Below are 18,222 nucleotides of genomic sequence, written 5' to 3'. Positions count from 1 at the left end.
CCAGTTTTCATTTCTAACTGAATTGCAAATTATTTTATTCATTTTGAAATGTGATTACATTAGAAATAGTGCAGATAAAGCTAATGATACAAGCGTGATTTCCCCAAACTTGGACAAATTTATAGTAGTATCGAGTAAGAGTGATAACACAGATCGTACTGAGTGTCCTTGCTGAACGTAAAATATAAAGGAAGACCTCCACCAAGGCATGTTCACTTGCAGCAGGCCTTCTTCTTCAAGGGCTGAGCGCTGAGGATGACGGTGGTGTCTCTCACACGGTCCTCCTGCTCCATCAACAACCTGAGGGCCAATTCAAACAACAAACTGTACATAGAAAAAGTCGACATGCTCTTCTTCAAATGACAGCTTTCAAAGGCAAATCATTTTAAAACATTTTCCACCATTAATAAGACCAGTACAAGGGAAAATGAAAACACACATGTGAAGTACTGTAATTGCATAAAAGTGTACACCCTAATCCTATAAATAGGCTGTGCTGTGTTCACAATAAACCAATCATATTCAGACTCATGTTAAATGGGCGTCAACAGCATCTGCCACAAGTGTCTCTGGTTAACCATAAAATAAATAAACAAAACTTGTTCTGGTAGGATTTTTAAAATTTGTGTCAGGAAAAGCTTACTAGAACAGCTGGAATGTATTTGGTGTTCATCAGAATCACTTGAGTGTGTGCTGTGCAGACTCCCATTTAAAATGACTTTGAATGTGGTTGTTTCATTCTGAACACATACCTGTTCGCAAACGGTGTGCACACTTATGCAACCACAATGTTTCACTTGTTTTTACTTCCCCTCTTGAAAATATATTGAGTTGTCCAGAATATAAGTCACATTAAAGATGGAAAAAGCTTGGAAATGATTTCTTTTGGTCTCTTTTTTTTATTTAATTTGAACACGCCGTGTCGACTTGTAGATTGACGGCGACAGAGGACGCGCACGTGTGTGATGTTATCCTACCGGGCCAGGTGGGTCAGGGATTCGGTCACGTTCTTGCCCGTGTAGGCGCTGACCTCGTAGAACATCACCTTGCTTTCCTGAACGCAAAACGGAAGACATGACTGTGGTTTCGTTCTAGTAGTTCTGCTTATTTCTGTTCTGTTCTTCTGGCGGGTATCATGAAGAACTGGCAAGAAAAGCCATAATGATCCGGATCTCCATACCTGGGCCAGCTGTTCTGCTTCTTTAAAAGACACCTCCCTGTCTCCGTCCATATCCATTTTGTTGCCCAAAACAAGAATTTGGACGCTTTCTCCTGCAGCATTCTGAAAAAAAGAAAGCGCTGACATGGCAAAAAAAGATGTGAAAGTAAGAGGAGGGGCGTTCCTGAGGCCAGACCTTGACGTTGGCGAGCCAGGGTCGCACAGCCTTGAAACTCTCCTCCAGCGTGACGTCGTACATCACCACCACGCCGTCGGCCTTGCGAAAGAACTGCTTGGTGATGCTGCGGTACCTGTGCCAACAACACTGTGAACCGCCATAACCCTCCACTAATAGGACGCGGGCCGCTGCCAGAGCGCTGACAATTTCCAAAGCCCGTCCTGCTGATTTATTTGCACTTTCTGCTGAGTTTGTAAATTGCACAGGACGCGTCGGGAGATGAAACGGGGGCGGAAAATGAATGATGGTTGCTCACCTCTCTTGACCTGCCGTGTCCCAAAGCTGCATCGCGATTTGCATATTGTTCAAGGTTAACGTCTTCACGCTGAAGTCGATCCCTGATCAAGAGTCAAGAGTAGTGCATTAGTAAATGGGAAAATGCACATGTAAAAACAAAACAAAAAAATATTTTGTTGCCCCTTCGTCATTGAGAATTTAGGAAAAATAGAAAAAAAAGGTATTGTATTATTCAGGTTTTATTTTTATTTTTTTACAAACAACTCTGGGGGAAAAAAGCAGATAAAATTGATATTTTTGTGAAATATTTTGTTTTCCCCATCATTCCAAAATTTTGAAAAATGGAACGCATTAAGAAAATTATTTTATGTTCAATAATTATTAAATGAAAAATTGATACTATTTTTTACAGTACACAGTGCGAAATTAAGGAAAATATATATAATTTTATTTAAAAAAAATTATGCTTCATTAAGCACTGAGAAATTAAGAAAATGAAAAATGTCATGTATTACTTTATTATGAAATATTGTATTTTTCCATTATTTACTGTTAAATTTAGAAAAAACAAAATGTTTATCAAAATATATATATTAATATTGTTTATTTATTAGTATTGATTTGATAATGGGGGGGGGGGGATTTTTTGTTTTAAAGAATTTTGTAGAGTGAAGGCTCCTATGTAACACTTTAATTTCAATGCCAAGGTTTTAAAAAAAAAAGGGGGGGGGAAGGAGTGGGAAAGATGGAAGTGAGAAATTAATCCCGCCTGACATAATCTTCAGTGTGACTTTACAAGCCTTTTCATGTGACTTGCACTCGCGTTAGCAGCTTTTGGGAGAAAAAAAAAAAAGAGAGACTGACCCACAGTTGCTGTGGTGGATGGGTGGAACTGTCCCTCACAGAAGGACCGTAGAAGCGACGTCTTGCCTACGCTGGAGTTGCCCACCAGGACCACCTTAAACAGACGACTAGGGCCTAACACGGGCACTTCTGACACCTTCAGTGAAAGAAAATCAATCAATGCAGAAATCTATTTACAGGGGACACAAGTGGCTTGAAAAAGTCGTGATGTCACCTACGTGCTGGGTCTCCTTCCCGACCGGCTGCCCCCTCGGCGACCTGGGTGTCTTCTTCGCCTGAAAAACTTGGCACGCTTTCCCGGTGAGCACGCTGCATTCCAAATCGCTGTGCGCCTCCTCGACGTCTTCCTCCTCGCTGAGCTGGTGCAGGAGGAGCTGCGGCCCCCCCTGGAGGAGGTGAGGCAGGTGGTCCTCTTCGATGGAGATGACCCGACGGAGGGGCCACCCGCCCGGTGGAGAGTCTAGCACCTCATCCACAACGTCGGGCTTGGTCTCGGGCCTCCTGGCCCGATCTCTGGCACTCCTCCTAAGACTGGAGGACCTGGCGATGCCCTTCTTGGCCTTGGTCCTCACGTTGTGAGATTTGGGAGGGGCGAGCCCGCCGTAGCCGTTGGACAATCCGGCGCCCTTCTTCACGGAATTGACGGTGATTGCGTCATCCTCACTACAGGAGGAGGAAGCAACAAACACGATTTGAAGGTGCTCTATAGGCAAGGCCTCCAGACACTGGTAGGAGCCATCCAGCAACAGAGGAGATCTTTGGAAACGGGAGAAACAGAGGATGTCCTCAAATGTTAAATGAATGGCTTACGTTACCAAAAAAAAAGAAATATCCTCTGTTTTTCCTCTTTTATGACATGATAATGATGGGGAGTTACCTTTTGGCAGGTTGGCTGCTGTCATCAAATATGTTGGCCAGGCCAGCTCGCTGCTTCTGTTTCTTCCTCAGAGATGCTCTCGGCTGTTTTTTAAAAATTTTTTTTTAAAGAAAACAACATGTTTGAAACGTTTCCATTTATGTGATTATAATTTAAAAAGATAGACTTACCACACCGGAGCAGATGTCCCGCTCGTCCTTTAGATGTTTGTTCATCTCCCTGAAAGAGAAAAAACAAAGTGCAAAGAAGGCTAAAAAATGAATAGAAGTGTTGTATTGATGTACCTGAGGAGGTCGAGTTGCTTCATGAGGCTTTGCTTCTCTCTTTGCAGTCCTTCCGTCACTCTGTACATTTCCCTGCAGGAAGAAATTATGATTTCAGATTAACCTGCCATAACTGTTCAGAACAAAAGTACATGTAGGACTCAGGGGAAAATAACTATATTTGCTAACCCGAGATGGTAATCCACAAAAAAATATGAATAAAGAAAAATATATTAGACTGGTGTTATTGGAATTATGAGCATTTTTAATTTTAAAAAAATCTGCTAATTACTTCAGTTATAAAAAAGAAAGAAAAAAAACATTTTAGAGCTTCAAAATTTACTACGGTTGCAGTCCTAATCCTAACAAGAAATTTTGAAATTTCCTACTTGAAAACCCTCACCCTGTCTTGGGTTAACCTTCTTTTGGAAACTCATGAAACCCGAAAAGCCTAACCTTACTTCAGTCGAACAACATTTTCAAAACTGACCGACTTGAAACGCTAGGCCCGAGTTAAACCCTACCTTCAAATCCTTGCTTGAAACCCAGTCTTATTTTAAGCTAAACCCAAATCCTTATTTAAAAAGGTAACCATGGCTTTGGTTCCAGACCTACAAACCCTAACTTTTGATGAGGCCAAAGGCTCGTTTTGAGCCAAACTGTGTAAAGTGCTATCTGCAGTCTGGGGACCCACATCTCCTTCTGCTGGTGCAGGCGCGCGGCCTGCTCCTGCAGCACGGCCAGCTGGTCCTGGGCCACCAGCAGTTCCTGGCTGGTGCTCTCCAGCGCCCGCGCCAGCCCCTCGTTGGTCACCTTCAGCTTGACGTTCTCCACGTGGCTCTCCTGCTTCTCACTGCTCAGCTCGCAGCACTCCAGTTCCAACTACGAACATACCGTGGGAAACTATCATCAAGGAGCAACTACCTGAAGGATTACGTGAATAAATCCTCACCCTCTTCTGCTTCTGGAAGAGCAGCTCCAGCTCTCTCTCCTTGGAGGACAGCTGGTCTTCTAGGTCCTGGCTTCTCGATTGGAGACGCTCTGAGTCCTGTGGGGTCAAAGTTGACAAGGTAGCGGGTAGGAAGGGAGGGTATGATGATGATGATGACGACGATGGCGATGAATGTGAGGTACCTTCATCAGCAGCCGGTCCTTCTCCGTCTTGATCTGTGCTTCCATCTCCTCGTACAGGTGACGGATCTCGTCGTCGTGCGTCGCCGCCTTCCTGCGGGAGAGAACGCCTATTGAGAACATTCCAGAACAGCACAAGGCCATTGTTCACTCATTCTCACACACACACACACACACACACACACGCACACACACACACACACACACACACACACACACACACACACACACACACACACACACACACACACACACACACACACACACACACACACACACACACACACACACACACACACACACACACACACACACACACACACACACACACACACACACACACACACACACACACACACACACACACACACACACACACACCAGTATTCTTTGAAAAACTCGAGCCTTGAGCAGTATTTGCATTCCCCTCCGGCAATTACGAGCTAAAAGCTAATTAGCCGGAGCACTGTGCCATGCGGCGCCACGGGAACATGACCCCAATTATGTAGTACATGACAAGCATGCTTCTGTTTCATACAACATGGAATAAGTCACCTCTCGAGCTGCTGTGTGTTTTGTCACAAATTCAAAGCAGAGATTAGCGGTCATTTGACATGGATAAAGTCTGATTAAAAGATTGTTCCATGTGGAATTGCAGCTAAACACACTGTTATGTCACGCAGCGTTGATTGGGAAGGACAATTTGCTAGTACATGTACGTATGATAAGGACAGTACAATTGAAACCCAGGATTTAAGACTAAACTTGAAATCCCAAACCTGTCTTAAAACCCTAAAGTAAAACCATTACACTCTTCACAAGCCCATATATGAAACCCTTACTGTTGTTTGAAACCCTAACCCAGGCTTAAATCCCCAATTTTAAATCCTATCCTGGCCTAAACATCCTCTGACCTCTGGAGGGCGCTCTCCATGTCCCTCTTCTCCTGGTGGGCCTCCTTAATCTGATGGGTGACCCTGGCCAGGAACTCCTCAAAGTTGGACAGCAGGTGAGGCTCGTCCCGCCTGAGTTGCGCCCACAGGCTGCGCACCTCGTGCGGGCTGGAAGGAAAAACAACAGCAGTTGAGTCTTTTTCAGTCCAAAAACCAGGTCATGGGCTTACAGTGATGCCACTCACTCCTCAAAAACATTACTGGCTCCCAGGCTGTCCAGCAGCATACAGAAGTGTCTCTCTTCCTCGTCCTCGCCCCCGGACAGCTTGGCTTCCCATTGGCTCTGGTAGAAGGCCTCTTTGGCCCTGAGGCCCGGACTCTGCATCTGGACAGGCTCGTCGGTCACCGAAATTCTTCGGCCCTGGAGGAACTGACCTGAGAAAAAACAGTTATACAAACGCGTTACATAAATGTGTGTGTGTATGTATATATATATCTATCTATCACTTAGACAACACAATTTTCTGGGTTGGGGTGAGTGCTGAAACAAAAACTTCCATTAGTGCAAGACATGATAACATGACCTAATAGCAGCTGAACAGGGTTAGGGAATCCAGGTCCAAAAAGTAAAAACGCTTACAGAGATTGGCTTTATAGTCACATGTGCTTCTACTCAACTGGCAGGTAAACAAGCTCGTCTCCACCTGTTGAGTAGAAACACCTGTGGCTCAGGGCTTTCAGGGTTTTTACTTTCTGAATCTGGATTCCCCAACAATGCAGAAATAAGTATGTTTAATGGATTTTTAAAAAAGTTCACGATAAGTATGGCTCACATCTGGATTTTAATTGTTTATTGTAATATATTTATATGTTTGAAAAAAAATTTTTTCCCTCACTAATTTAGTTCTAATGTGATATTGTTTTAGTTTTGGGACCTCAAAATGATTTATTACATTTATTTGTATACTGTAGGCTATATCTTTAAAAACAAACAAAAAACAACAACATATCAATTACCTTAAACACACAAGATTTTAAAATGTCTGTCAGTCAAAATGTCACTTCGACAGAGAACATAGCAAAAAAACAGAAGACCCAACCCATGGTAAGCATTTTTGTTGGAAAACGTACTGAATCCAGAAGAGAAGGCTTCAAGCGTGAGAAAACCGCTGTGTTCCGTATCCAGAGAGTCAAAGACGTCCTCCAGCTCCTCGGCAGACAGTGGCAGCTCCCTGTGGAGCCTCTGACATCACGACACAACAAACCTCAGACGCTGTCTGACACATCCTACTTCGCCTAGTCGACTCTCACCCTCATGTCAGTGCGAGTGATAAAGCCTCGGCCTTCCACATCGCACGTCTGGAAAAACTCCTTGGTCTTATCCAGCAGGGCAATGCGACCCCAGCCCGAGGCACGACCGCCGGTCCTCCTGCTCGCCTCCGTGTGGTCCATATTGATTGGATTCGGCCGCCTTCAACATCCAAAACCTTGGGGCGGCATGTAGGTCAGCGTGGAATCAAGACAGCGGGTTGGTGTTAAGCGCTCCGAGCCCTTTGGGTTGTCAGGGACGACAAAGAAAAAATGGTTCACCTCTAATGATTACTTCTGCAAAAACAGTCAGAGCTTAGCCCACTACTTTTGTCCATGCAGTAGATTGTAAGCGTCAAATCGACACTTTAAAAAAAAAAAGTTTTGAGAATCAGTGACCAGAAATGTTCACATATTTTCTAAAAAGCCACTAAGCCCCGAGGTGTGCTAACACAGGCACACAGTGTAAGGGCTTATCTTAATACCTATAATGCCTGCAAAACTACTAATCTGTGTTTTCACACACCACCTTAATATGCAGCACATACCAAACTACTGTTTGTCACGAAAGAAGACAACCAAATTATCATTTGCAACAACGGATAAACCATAGAGCATATAAAGGACAACTTCTTACCGTCTAAAAGGCACCAAAACAAGAGCGACAAAATCGCAATAGGAAATCTCGCCAGTGAAAGTTACTCAGTCATCCTGCGACCATGTGATGCCATGAGGAAGCAGACCCGAGGCTTTTTCAGCCGCCGTGCAGGGAGGGAGCACAATAGATTGTATGTAACAATCTCTTGTTGCCATGGCGACAACTTCAGATTGAATTGCTTTCCATTAATGACAAGAAGGACAGAAAATGGCTTTAAACAGGGAGCATTTTCACTTTTATTAAACACACAAAACAAACAATACATAAACACCATGTCAACTTATCTTACAATGCCATCTTGTGGTAAAAATGCACGCCAATGTTCACTTTCTGGAGCAAAACATGCGAGTGTTCATTTTTTTGGAGTCGTTTCCGAGATTTGCTGGATCTTCTGAAGCAAGTAGTCCATTTGAAGATTGAGATTGGGCTGCCCCTTCTTGGTCTTTTTGCACAGCATGTGATACGTCTCCATCTTTTTCTCTTTGTATTTTCGTTTGGCCTCCTCACGCTGCTGCTTGCTCTTGAGAAACTCCTGGAAAGCATAAATAATATGAATTAAAAATTGGAGCATAAAAATTGAAAGTTAAACATTGTCAAGATTATGACCTCTTTCTTTTTCCTCCGCATTTCTCGGACTCTTTCACACTCCTCCAGAGACCGTTGGTAGGATGTCTTCTTCTCCCGCTTTTTCCTCATGCGGTTGCTTAGTGGAAGGCTAAAAGAGAAAATTTCATAGCAACCCAATCAAATTAGCAGGTAAAAAAATACACTTGAGTGACTATTAAGTTATTTAATCTATACCTTTTCGCTACAGATGCTGACTCTGTGTTTTCTGCCTCAGGTGCATCTGTACTTTCTGGATCAGAACCAACTATTTCCTCAATCTTGTCCTCCTTTGGTTTCTCCTGTTCCCGTTCTTTCATTCTCAGTTTGACCCGGTTCACTCTATTAGTCCAGGCCTCGTTCTTCAGCTTCTCCGCCTCGGCCATGTACAAATGCTTGAGGTGCTCCGGGTACTGCTCGTGGTACAGCGATGACGAGGACATCTGCGTGTTTGTTTTCTTCTTCTCCCGCTTTCGCAAAAGCTTGTTGTAGTCATGCTTCACTTTCTCTTTCCGCTCAAAAGCAAAACCTTGACCTGGGACATTGAGATAAAAACATGTTAAGTGTCAGACAGTGGTGGTTGGGGTTAATATATTGTAGATATGTTTGTCACTAATTCATGAATTTGTTAGCGTTCTTTCTTTTCAACGCTATTTGTCTATGAGGCGCATTATGTTAATATTCTAATAACACCGTGCAATAAATTAAAATATTATAATCAATGGCATATATCAGAGCGTCGACAGCAAAACCCCAAATAAACAATTTACATGCAAAATTATGGTCGTAACTTACCTTCTTTAATACTTCCTTGGAAAACTTTATTTTCCGGAAACCATTTCTTCTTTTTGACACGGTCATTTTGTTTTTGTGGCTTCTTCCAGTTTCCTTCTTTTCGTGGAAGCTTACCTGTTTTCGCATTTGTCGATGCCATTTGGACTGAATTCTGACCCTGTGATGGCGAAATGTTTACATACATGTGTTGTGTTCCGACTGCGTGTACAATTGCTTGTCGCGGGCTGATGACGTTTAAATTCAGACATGGTTAAACAAATTCAGAACATTCAATCTTTCGGCTTTATCGATTCCAGAATTATAAACAACAACAATATAATAGAAAGATAATCTACATCTAAATTATAATTTATTAATGGAAAAAACGTAAACACTCTTAACACCGCCTTTTCACACAAGTGAAACATCGATGATTTTTTACTCAACTAGCCATGCCTGGATTTGATCGGAAGTAGACGACTGACATGAATTACTATTCGCCTCATTATTTTCGTTTTTCACCATGTTTCCCTCATCGGTCAGCCTTGCGGACTTGCGGCAACGCATGGATGAAGTCACGCGTTTCCTCGCGGCCACTCTGAGCATCGCAAACGCACACACGGTGGAGTTTTACACGCACGACGTGTGGAGTCGTTTCGTGGTCGTGTCGCCTGACGAGGTGCTGAATGCCATTGGCATAAATGGCCACCAGGGGGAGCCAGAGGTCCAAAAACAAAGTGGGTCCATCGGTGGGTATTTGATATCGTTTCTGAAAACACTTATTTTACTATTTACATTAAATACAATTTGCTTAACTATTATGCACATATAATTACATGCAATCAGAGCTTTTTGTTACTGTTTCATCCATTAACAGAAAAATTGAGGACCACGTTTGGGTTTTGTCAAGACACAAACAGGCTGGTTGATATCCATGAGCTGTTGCGTACAGCCAAGGCCCACTCACTTCCCGGCCTGGGGGTCTGCATGAGCCGGGATGACCTTTTGGACGCCCTCAGGCGAAAGGCATCAGAGCATGACGCTGAGACAAGTACAGTATAAATGTGTGTGTTCATATGGAAGCAATGGTTTGAGAAGACCTCACCATTTTTTTCTCTTTGAGGTGTTGAATTGGAGCCGGATGAGTTCATGAATACAAAAAAGTCACATGAGGTGCAGTCCATGGCGGAGGTAGTGGATTGTTTGGCCAAGCGCTGTGGAGTAGAACAGGAAAGTATGGTTTTTGAACCCTCTTTTGCTTTATGTTGCGTCTGATAATCATGGTGTGGATTGCGCAGGTGATAGACGTGGGTTCGGGTAAGGGCTACCTGAGCTCCTTCCTCTCCCTGCAGCACGGCCTTCGCGTCTTCGGCATTGACTCATCTAGCACCAACACCCACGGGGCCCAGGAGAGGAACCGCAAATTGAAAAAGTTCTCCAAGGTGTACCAGAAACACAGAAAGGCTGCAAAAGGGCAGACAGAGCACCAAGCGGTCTCAGAAATCAAAGGTGCAGAAGATGGAAATGGGTCACAGGAGGAGAAGCTGCAGACACCAGACTCCAACCCCATAGAGGAGCTCTTCTTAAGCGCCATATCGTTGGAGGTGGGACAGTCTGGCAGGGCTTCCCCCAGCTCACTGACTGATGAGGAGAGGCAGAGGAGGAAGATGGAGAACCTGGAGCGGAAATCTCAGAGCAGAAGCGGCATGACCAGCGCCGTCTTTTCACCGCTCACGTCCTACGTTACTGCTGACACCGAGCTTAGGGAGCTCATCGACGAGCTGGAGGTGAGCTAGTCCCGCCTATGGACTTTCCATCATCTCTCAACTTGGTCTAAAATCTTTCCTCTCCACGCAAGCGCGCGGTCCTGGTGGGCCTGCACACGTGCGGCGACCTGGCGCCAAGCACGCTCAGAATGTTTGTGGCCAAAGCGGAGCTGCTCGCCGTCTGCAGCGTGGGATGCTGCTACAACAAGCTCTCAGAGGAGTTTGCGCCTGACACACAGGGTAGGAGTGCATATTGTTGATAAAAAAAAAATACAAACCCATTTCCAAAAAAGGTGGGACACTATACAAATTGTGAATAACAACTGAATGCAATTATGTGGAAGTGCCAAATTTTTTGATTTTATTCAGAATAGAACATAGAGAACAGGTCAAAAGTTTAAACTGAGAAAATGCATAATTTCAAGGGAAAACTATGTTGATTTTAACAAATCTAAAAAAAGTTGGGACAACCTCACTGTTTCACTGTGAGGCATCCCCTCTTCTTCTTACAACAGTCTGCTAATGTCTGGGGGTCGAGGAGACCAGTTTCTCAATGATGCGCCAAATGTGCTCTATAAGTGAAAGAAGTGGACTGCAGGTTGGCCATTTCAATACCCGGATCCTTTTCCTACGCAGCCATGATGTTGTAATTGGTGCTGCATGTGGTCTGGCATTATCGTGTTGAGAAATGCAAAATCTTTTCTGAATGTGATGATGCCTGGATGGGAGCATATGTTGTTCTCCAATCTGAATATACCTTTCTGCATCGATGATGCCTTTCCAGATGTGGAAGCTGCCCTTGCGCTTGTTGGTCTGCTTTAGAAATGGCTTCTTCTTTGTACTGTCGAGTTTCAACGGCGGCTGGCACGGTGGATTGTGTTCACCCACAATGTTTTCTGTGATTTCCCTCACAGTAAGCATTCCTGTTTGCGGTGCAGTGCCGTTTAAGGGCCCGAAGATCTTGGGCATCCAGTATGATTTTTCGGCCTTGACCCTCACACACAGAAATTGTTCCAGTTTCTCAGAATCTTTGGATAATGTTATGCACTGTACTGCAGATGATGATTACTTCAACCTTTTTGCAATTTTTCGTAGTGGTAAACACTTTTCTGATATTTCTCCACTATCTTTCTGCGCAACATTGGAGGAATTGGTGATTCTCTACCCATCTTGGCTTCTGAGAGACACTGCCACTCCGAGAAGCTCTTTTTATACTCCAATCAAGTTGCCAATGGACCTCATTAGTGGTAATTGGTCTTCCAGCTGTTTTTTTTTTACAAGTGCAATTTACTTTTCCAGCCTCTTATTGCTACCTGTCCCAACTTTTTTGAGATTTTTTGGTACCATGAAATTTACAATCAACATATTTTCCCTTTAAAATTATACATTTTCTCAGTTTAAACTTTTGACCTGTCATCTATGTTCTATTCTGAACAAAATATTGAAATTAGGCACTTCCACATAATTGCATTCAGTTTTGATTCACAATGCGTATAGTGTCCCAAATATTTTGAAATTAGGTTTGGACTCAAGAGTGAGTTTTTCCTGCTGCAGGACCTGAGGTTCAGAGCGAAACTGCCTCGCAGACAAATTTACATTAGTGATAATGCCATGCTAACTTTGCTAACCTGGTGAACCTCACTCTAATCACATTCAACCAGTATGTCTTTTGTGTGTATTTTATTCCCCCGCGATAAAAATACAGTTCCTAGACGAACCCGTTGTTTAACCATGAAACAATAACTGTGACAGGATGCTGGACCTGAGGTTCAGAGCTAAACCTCTTCATAGTCAAATGTACATGGTTGTCAATATTAAAACACAATATAGTTGTCAGTCTTGTTGAAAGGTGAGGGGATATGGAATAATGGCATGCTAACTTTGCTGACCTGGGGAACCTCATTCCATTCACCTTCCACTAGCCTTTCTTATGAGAGTTTGTTTCCAAGAAGAAGCAAATAGCTGCTAAGCAGCCTTGTTTAAACACAAGGGTTCTGCAGGATTTGAGGGTCAGAGCTAAACTGCTTCACAGTCAAAAGTAAGCACTAACTGACAGGCCAAACTAAAGCAGTGAATGCTGTCTATTCCAAAGTTGAGGGGGCGGCACATGCTAACTTTGCATCTTTGGGAACCTTATACCATTCACACACTACAAGCCTGTTTAGAAGATTTTGAGAGCATATCATTTGAGTGGATGACTATGTTTTGCAAACAAACTAATTGGTCAGGGTATAACTCTGGCTTTTTGACTTTGAATGAATCACGGTGCTTTCCGATCGCCTCATCAAAAGCCCTCTGCGGCCCCCCCAGAGTGTTGGCGTGGTGCGTTCGGGTTCCCTCTGAGTCAGCACCTCCGCCGCCGCTCGTGGTTCTGCGGCAGAAACGCCAGGATGTCGGCGTGCTTGGTGAGTTACGCGAGTGACCTATGGAAGAGAGCGCCGAGTGTTTGACGGTGTGCTTCCTTCCTTGCTGACAACAACAGGCACTGGAAAGAGTCTCAGTGGGCCACGGGGTAAGTGTGACACTCTTTGTGTTTGTGTCAATAGTCAAACAAAAATCCATCAAATCATTGTTGGTCAGCGACTCCATTGTTTGGCGAGCGTTTGTTTGTTTGTGGGAAGCGGTCGCTGGCGGCTCCGGGCCAAAGCCGATACTTGACGCCGGCTGTCGTTAATGTGGGATGTTTATAAATATGAATGCAATGACTCCATGAATGCGAAAACAGGCTTGATGGAAACACACGTCACTCATCTGCTGCGTTTTGTTTTTTTCTTCCACGCAAGATTCAGATGGATTCGCTGTTCTACCGGGCGGTCCTGCATGTTATTCTCCGGGATCACTACGGCGCCTATAAAAGGTAACAGGAAGTAGATTTATTTACGGCACCATTGAGTTGAAGTGTGAAGATTTGTGTTTGTGTTTCCACCCTCATATTGTTCTACTGTTCTTTAATTTTTTTTAGCATTGGACCATAAAATTATTACAGTGTAGAAATTTTATATATTGATAGTATAATTACTAGTAATTGTTTGGGTATTTTTTTAATTTCTAATTTATTAGACTCATAGATGACCACAAATTAGAGTGTAAAGCGTGCTTGTGGAAATCTTTTTTTTGCCCCGTTGTCTCAGTAATATTATTCTTAAAAGTATATATTGATTCAATATCAGGGGTGGCCAAGTTCGGTCCCCGAGAGCCACAATCCAGCCTGTTTTCCATGTTTCCCTCCTGCAGCGCAGCTGAATCTAATGATTAGCTAATCAGCAAGCTTTGCAGAAGCCTAATAACGATCCTGATCATGAACCAGGTGTGTTAGGGGAGAGAAACATGGAAAACAGGCTGTATTATGGCTCTCGAGCACCGAACTTGGCCACCCCTGCTAAGTATTCTTCTTAATTTTTCTACTATTTATTTTCTTATCTTAGAAATTATATTTGATAAAATGGTGCAGTAAATCATTTTAGACATGCAGCTTCCTGAAGAGTGAGCGTCTCATTGTACATCCTGATTTTCTCCCTATTAGTGAAAAGCGAGTTGGGAACGTGTACTCCAAGGCAAAATGTTTTGTGGATTATGTTCGACGGGCTCTTCGTAAACTGGACCTGGATGAGTCAAAGGTCAAAATCACAATATTTCACATTTATATAAAAACATTTATATTGAATGTCAAATGTCATCTTATCCTGATAAAAGGATGCTGCTCCATTTGTGGTGTGGTTGCCTTGGTAACCACAAGCCAAATGGTGACACAGTCCTTGTTGATACATTTTCCTTCCAGCTTTCCGACGGGGACATTCAGCGGTACCACGACACGCACGTGCCGCGGTGGCCCGAAATCCACGCTTTTAATCTGGTGAGCCATTTGCACAGCCGCCCGCGTCAGCTCAAAACGATTTCATGCCTTCCCGTAAAAGCCAATAAATGGGCCGCCGTTAAATGAGCTCATTGCGGTGGGCTCGGGCACGAGGTAGAAATGATGTTACGCTGAACAGTGAAATGACTTTCAGTCTTCTTCATGTGTAAATGGTGAGGAATGAAAATCTGACTGTGGTTGATGTGCGTGTGTAGTTGAAGGTGACCCTGGCTCCATGCATTGAAGGCCTCATTCTCCTGGACCGCCTCTGCTACCTGAAAGAGCAGGTAATTACAATTTGACTCTCATAGTAAAGCTTGCAGGGTTAAATCACCGGTGGCGTTTGATCCATGCGGTTGTAAGAACTATCCACGTCAGCTGGCCATTAAAAGCTGGCATACACGCAGCAGGCAAAGTACGAGCCCCGCTGGATTTTGCTGAAAATGCTGCTTCAAGCCAAAATGGCCGACTTCTTGGTCAATTTCAGGGAAGGGTCCTTGAGACATTTTCATATGTCTTTTTATCATTGACATGTCCAGCAAATATCGTGTCAATCAATCAGTGAAACGGTCGTCAGTGGCACTGCTGATTGGTACAGATGCTCAAAAATGCATGCGTTTGGACAGAAAAGGAGAATAATCATAAGCAGAGATTCCAAGACACACTTCTTGGTTCCCGGGCCTTAATAGAACATGAAACAACTTCCAAGACATCCGGCAAAAAGGCTGGCCAACCACCAGGAGTCGAGCACATGCTTAAGGTTTAGACTTCCTTAAACTAAGTATAGAAAAAAAGAAGGCAGGCGCGACATGCCAGGGCAAGTGGCGGTTAACAAAATAATTGTAGCATCTTTATCCAGTGGGCTCTTAGTAAATTTTAAATTGTTGGGTCATTGGGTTATTTTATTATCATTTACACTAAAATGAAAATCCATATATTTTCACATTTCATTTAGCAAAAAAAAAAAAGTGTTTACATATTGTTTGTTGGGAAAGTAGTTCAATTTTAGAGTTGCTCAGTGCTCACTGACAATTTTGTATTAATCGTTTAATCTGTTGATTACGCTTTTGATTAATTTATAAGATATATATATTTTTTAACTTTGATCCAAATTTCCACCCCTTTATTATACAAAAGCAGGATATTTTGAGAGTGTAGAAAATGCACAAAAAAACATAAATTGATTCTGATTCCGTTACTGGCTTGGTGTGTAACGTGCGGTGGGATGCTACACCGCACACAGGCTGCTTCCTCTCTAGTTGGCTGCAGGCTGAAAAGTAAGAGCTGCAGGTGATGGTTTTGTGATCGGCAGTTAGAGGCGTTAATCGACATATGCATACTTTTCCACGAAAATTGGCTGATCACGATAGGTAGCCGCTTGATTGCAGCACCACTACTGGAAAGTAGTGCGATAAAACTACGTGAGATGATTTATAATGTTAAAAATAATCAAAATAATTGTGATCATCAATTGTGCAGCCCTAGCTTCCCAGCAGTGCTCTATACACTACACCATATAGACTTAAGTATTGAGACACACTTCTTAATCAATAAATTCATCGGTGAAGGGTTGGGCACCTAATTTCAAATCCTTCCATTATTTGCAGGACGAGGGATCCTTTTCTGCTTTGGTGCAACTGTTTGACCCGCTTCTGTCGCCAAGATGTTACGCCGTCGTCGCGCTGAAGGAGTGACATGACTGCAGCTCTATTTTCGACATCATTCATTGATTGAATTACATGTACTTTGGTAATAGATTGAGATTTTTACTGATAGCGTCGCTCCACAAGTCATGCAACACGTGCCGGAAAACAGCTGGAAAAAGCGGCAGTCCCGTTTGATTGAGCTGTGTCACTTTTTCCTTCATCTTGATGCGCGTGTCTCGAAAATGCTCGTTTTTCAGATGCGCTCCTTTGGGGGTGTTTTAGGCGAAAGCTGGATAGCCACGCGCGTCTGGAAAAACCATCACAAGGTTCCCCGATGTCTGAAGAAGAGGCCTTGACCTCTTTAATCTCTTCAGCTGTTTTGCTGGCTCCCTCAGTAAATCTTACATGCTTGGAAAGGAATATTGTAGCGGCGCAGACACATGAATTATGAATGGAATCAGACGTCGTGTGGAGCTGCAGCGTTTGGGGTGACCACAAACGTCTTGCCGCGCTGTCGTGGGATTGCCGCTTTGCACTATTCCAAGTGAATTTTCACACTTGTGGGCAGGAAACTTTGTAAAGAATGGTTAGAAATGACATCCAATAAATATGATTGAAACCAATCGAAAGAAAAAAAGGTTTCGTGTCTCGCATCAGGGTTGTTTTGCTTCACGCTTAATATTAGTACCATCGGTGGAGAGCGAGTCTCGGCCCTGCAGCTGTGATTATCCGTTTCCTGTGTGATGTTTATCTGCAGTTGCGAAGAAGCAGTGGTTCCGGAGTAAATAGCATGAGGGGAAATTACTCGCTATGTTTGGCCTACAGCGTGGAGGAAATCTCGCCGTGGTGGCAGCGGCGTATCTATGGAAATATCTACGGAAATGCTCGCCGTGGCAAAGGCTTGATCACTTTTTCCCACGTAGCTCTTAAATTAGCTATGGGAACTAAGAGAATTTTGACGGATTTAAAAACAAACATGCAATATTTATTTATTTTTAAGCAGTTAGGAATGAATTAATTAAAGGAATTAATTAAAATGTGTAAAAGTAGCCAATTTTATGAACAAAAAACATTTTTATCTGTAACTGCCATTTATCAAAATACTTATTTTTGAAATGTATTATTTTCTTATTTATATACAATGCTACAGTATATTTCTTGTAAATGTTATTAATTTTGTTGAGGGGTGTCAAACTCATTTCACGGACTACATGTAGTTAGAGGTTACCTCGGATGATTTTTCTGACTGCAAAACCATATAAAAGTTTAATCACCTCATTTTGTTACATATACAGTACACAATAAATATGACTAGTAGATAACTAGTTTGTAAATCAGAAGTCAAGGTACTGATAGCAAAAAATGCTTACACTATCTCAACATATTTATTACATATAACAATTTGAAACGGTACAGATTTTAGCAGACATGGAAGTTGACATGCTTGATTTGCTTGTGCGGCCCATATGAAGTGATGTGGTGGACCAGATCTGGCCCCTGGGCCGCGAGTTTGACACCTGTGATTTAGTTAGCTGTAAATGGTTACTTGTCTGAAAAAAAGCATGGTTCACTCTTATACAAGAAATAAATACATAAATATGAATCATTAACCGTTACAAAATGTAATTATATAGCTGACTTTTACGTAAAAGGAAAAAAAAAACAGTTTGATACTGGAAGAACATATACAAACCAAAATATAAACGCTTAAAACACTTGTTTTTGCCCCAATTTTTTATCAACTGAATTCAAGGATGTAAGATGATTTTTATATACACTTAAAAGGCCTAACATATTTCTAAATGTACTAGTGAGCACTTCTTCTTTGTCGGGATAATCCATCCTCCTGACAGGTGTGGCATTTTAACATGCTAATAGGATGTATTTATATTCACATTATTGAATATACTAAATGTGTTTTCAAATGTCACATTTACAAACGTCTCCATTTT

At 42.8% G+C, this 18,222-nt stretch overlaps 3 protein-coding genes across 7 annotated transcripts; 1 reads left to right on the top strand and 2 right to left on the bottom strand.

Annotated features, from left to right (window-relative positions):
* Window positions 1–18: 18 nt before the first annotated feature.
* cracr2ab (calcium release activated channel regulator 2Ab) lies at window positions 19–7,692 on the bottom strand. 4 transcript variants are annotated; one of them, XM_077544275.1, is made up of 18 exons: window positions 7,608–7,692; window positions 6,974–7,213; window positions 6,794–6,905; window positions 5,908–6,097; window positions 5,684–5,830; window positions 4,773–4,863; window positions 4,591–4,686; window positions 4,333–4,520; window positions 3,660–3,731; window positions 3,546–3,594; window positions 3,376–3,458; window positions 2,717–3,254; window positions 2,499–2,634; window positions 1,654–1,735; window positions 1,356–1,470; window positions 1,181–1,282; window positions 978–1,054; window positions 19–300 (listed from the first exon to the last, which is right to left on the bottom strand). In XM_077544275.1, exons 2-18 carry the CDS (start codon window positions 7,112–7,114, stop codon window positions 213–215), a joined length of 2,307 nt encoding a protein of 768 aa, XP_077400401.1. In that variant the 5' UTR covers window positions 7,115–7,213; window positions 7,608–7,692; the 3' UTR covers window positions 19–212. The 4 variants fall into 4 exon arrangements, with proteins under 4 accessions (XP_077400401.1, XP_077400403.1, XP_077400402.1 ...); XM_077544277.1 differs by having other exon boundaries at window positions 2,717–3,161; XM_077544276.1 differs by lacking the exon at window positions 7,608–7,692 and having other exon boundaries at window positions 6,974–7,435.
* Window positions 7,693–7,836: 144 nt separating this feature from the next.
* On the bottom strand, window positions 7,837–9,344 carry ccdc59 (coiled-coil domain containing 59). The gene is made up of 4 exons (XM_077544282.1): window positions 9,027–9,344; window positions 8,430–8,766; window positions 8,235–8,343; window positions 7,837–8,160 (listed from the first exon to the last, which is right to left on the bottom strand). Exons 1-4 carry the CDS (start codon window positions 9,208–9,210, stop codon window positions 7,981–7,983), a joined length of 810 nt encoding a protein of 269 aa, XP_077400408.1. The 5' UTR covers window positions 9,211–9,344; the 3' UTR covers window positions 7,837–7,980.
* Window positions 9,345–9,384: 40 nt separating this feature from the next.
* On the top strand, window positions 9,385–17,621 carry mettl25 (methyltransferase like 25). Of its 2 annotated transcripts, none has more exons than XR_013288339.1 (12): window positions 9,385–9,754; window positions 9,883–10,056; window positions 10,129–10,236; window positions 10,305–10,792; window positions 10,864–11,011; window positions 13,082–13,176; window positions 13,254–13,283; window positions 13,555–13,628; window positions 14,295–14,388; window positions 14,550–14,624; window positions 14,803–14,911; window positions 16,232–16,262. XR_013288339.1 is itself a non-coding variant. In XM_077544279.1 (12 exons), the coding sequence occupies exons 1-12, from the start codon at window positions 9,529–9,531 to the stop codon at window positions 16,316–16,318; spliced, it is 1,671 nt and encodes a 556-aa protein (XP_077400405.1). In that variant the 5' UTR covers window positions 9,385–9,528; the 3' UTR covers window positions 16,319–17,621. The 2 variants fall into 2 exon arrangements, 1 of the variants encoding a protein (XP_077400405.1); XM_077544279.1 differs by having other exon boundaries at window positions 14,840–14,911; window positions 16,232–17,621.
* The last annotated feature ends 601 nt before the right edge of the window (window positions 17,622–18,222 follow it).

This window comes from Vanacampus margaritifer, chromosome 15, assembly GCF_051991255.1.
Source record: "Vanacampus margaritifer isolate UIUO_Vmar chromosome 15, RoL_Vmar_1.0, whole genome shotgun sequence".
Taxonomy (NCBI): Eukaryota; Metazoa; Chordata; class Actinopteri; order Syngnathiformes; family Syngnathidae; genus Vanacampus; species Vanacampus margaritifer.
Note: the sequence above shows the minus strand (reverse complement) of the source record. Positions and strands in the feature narration are given on the sequence as shown.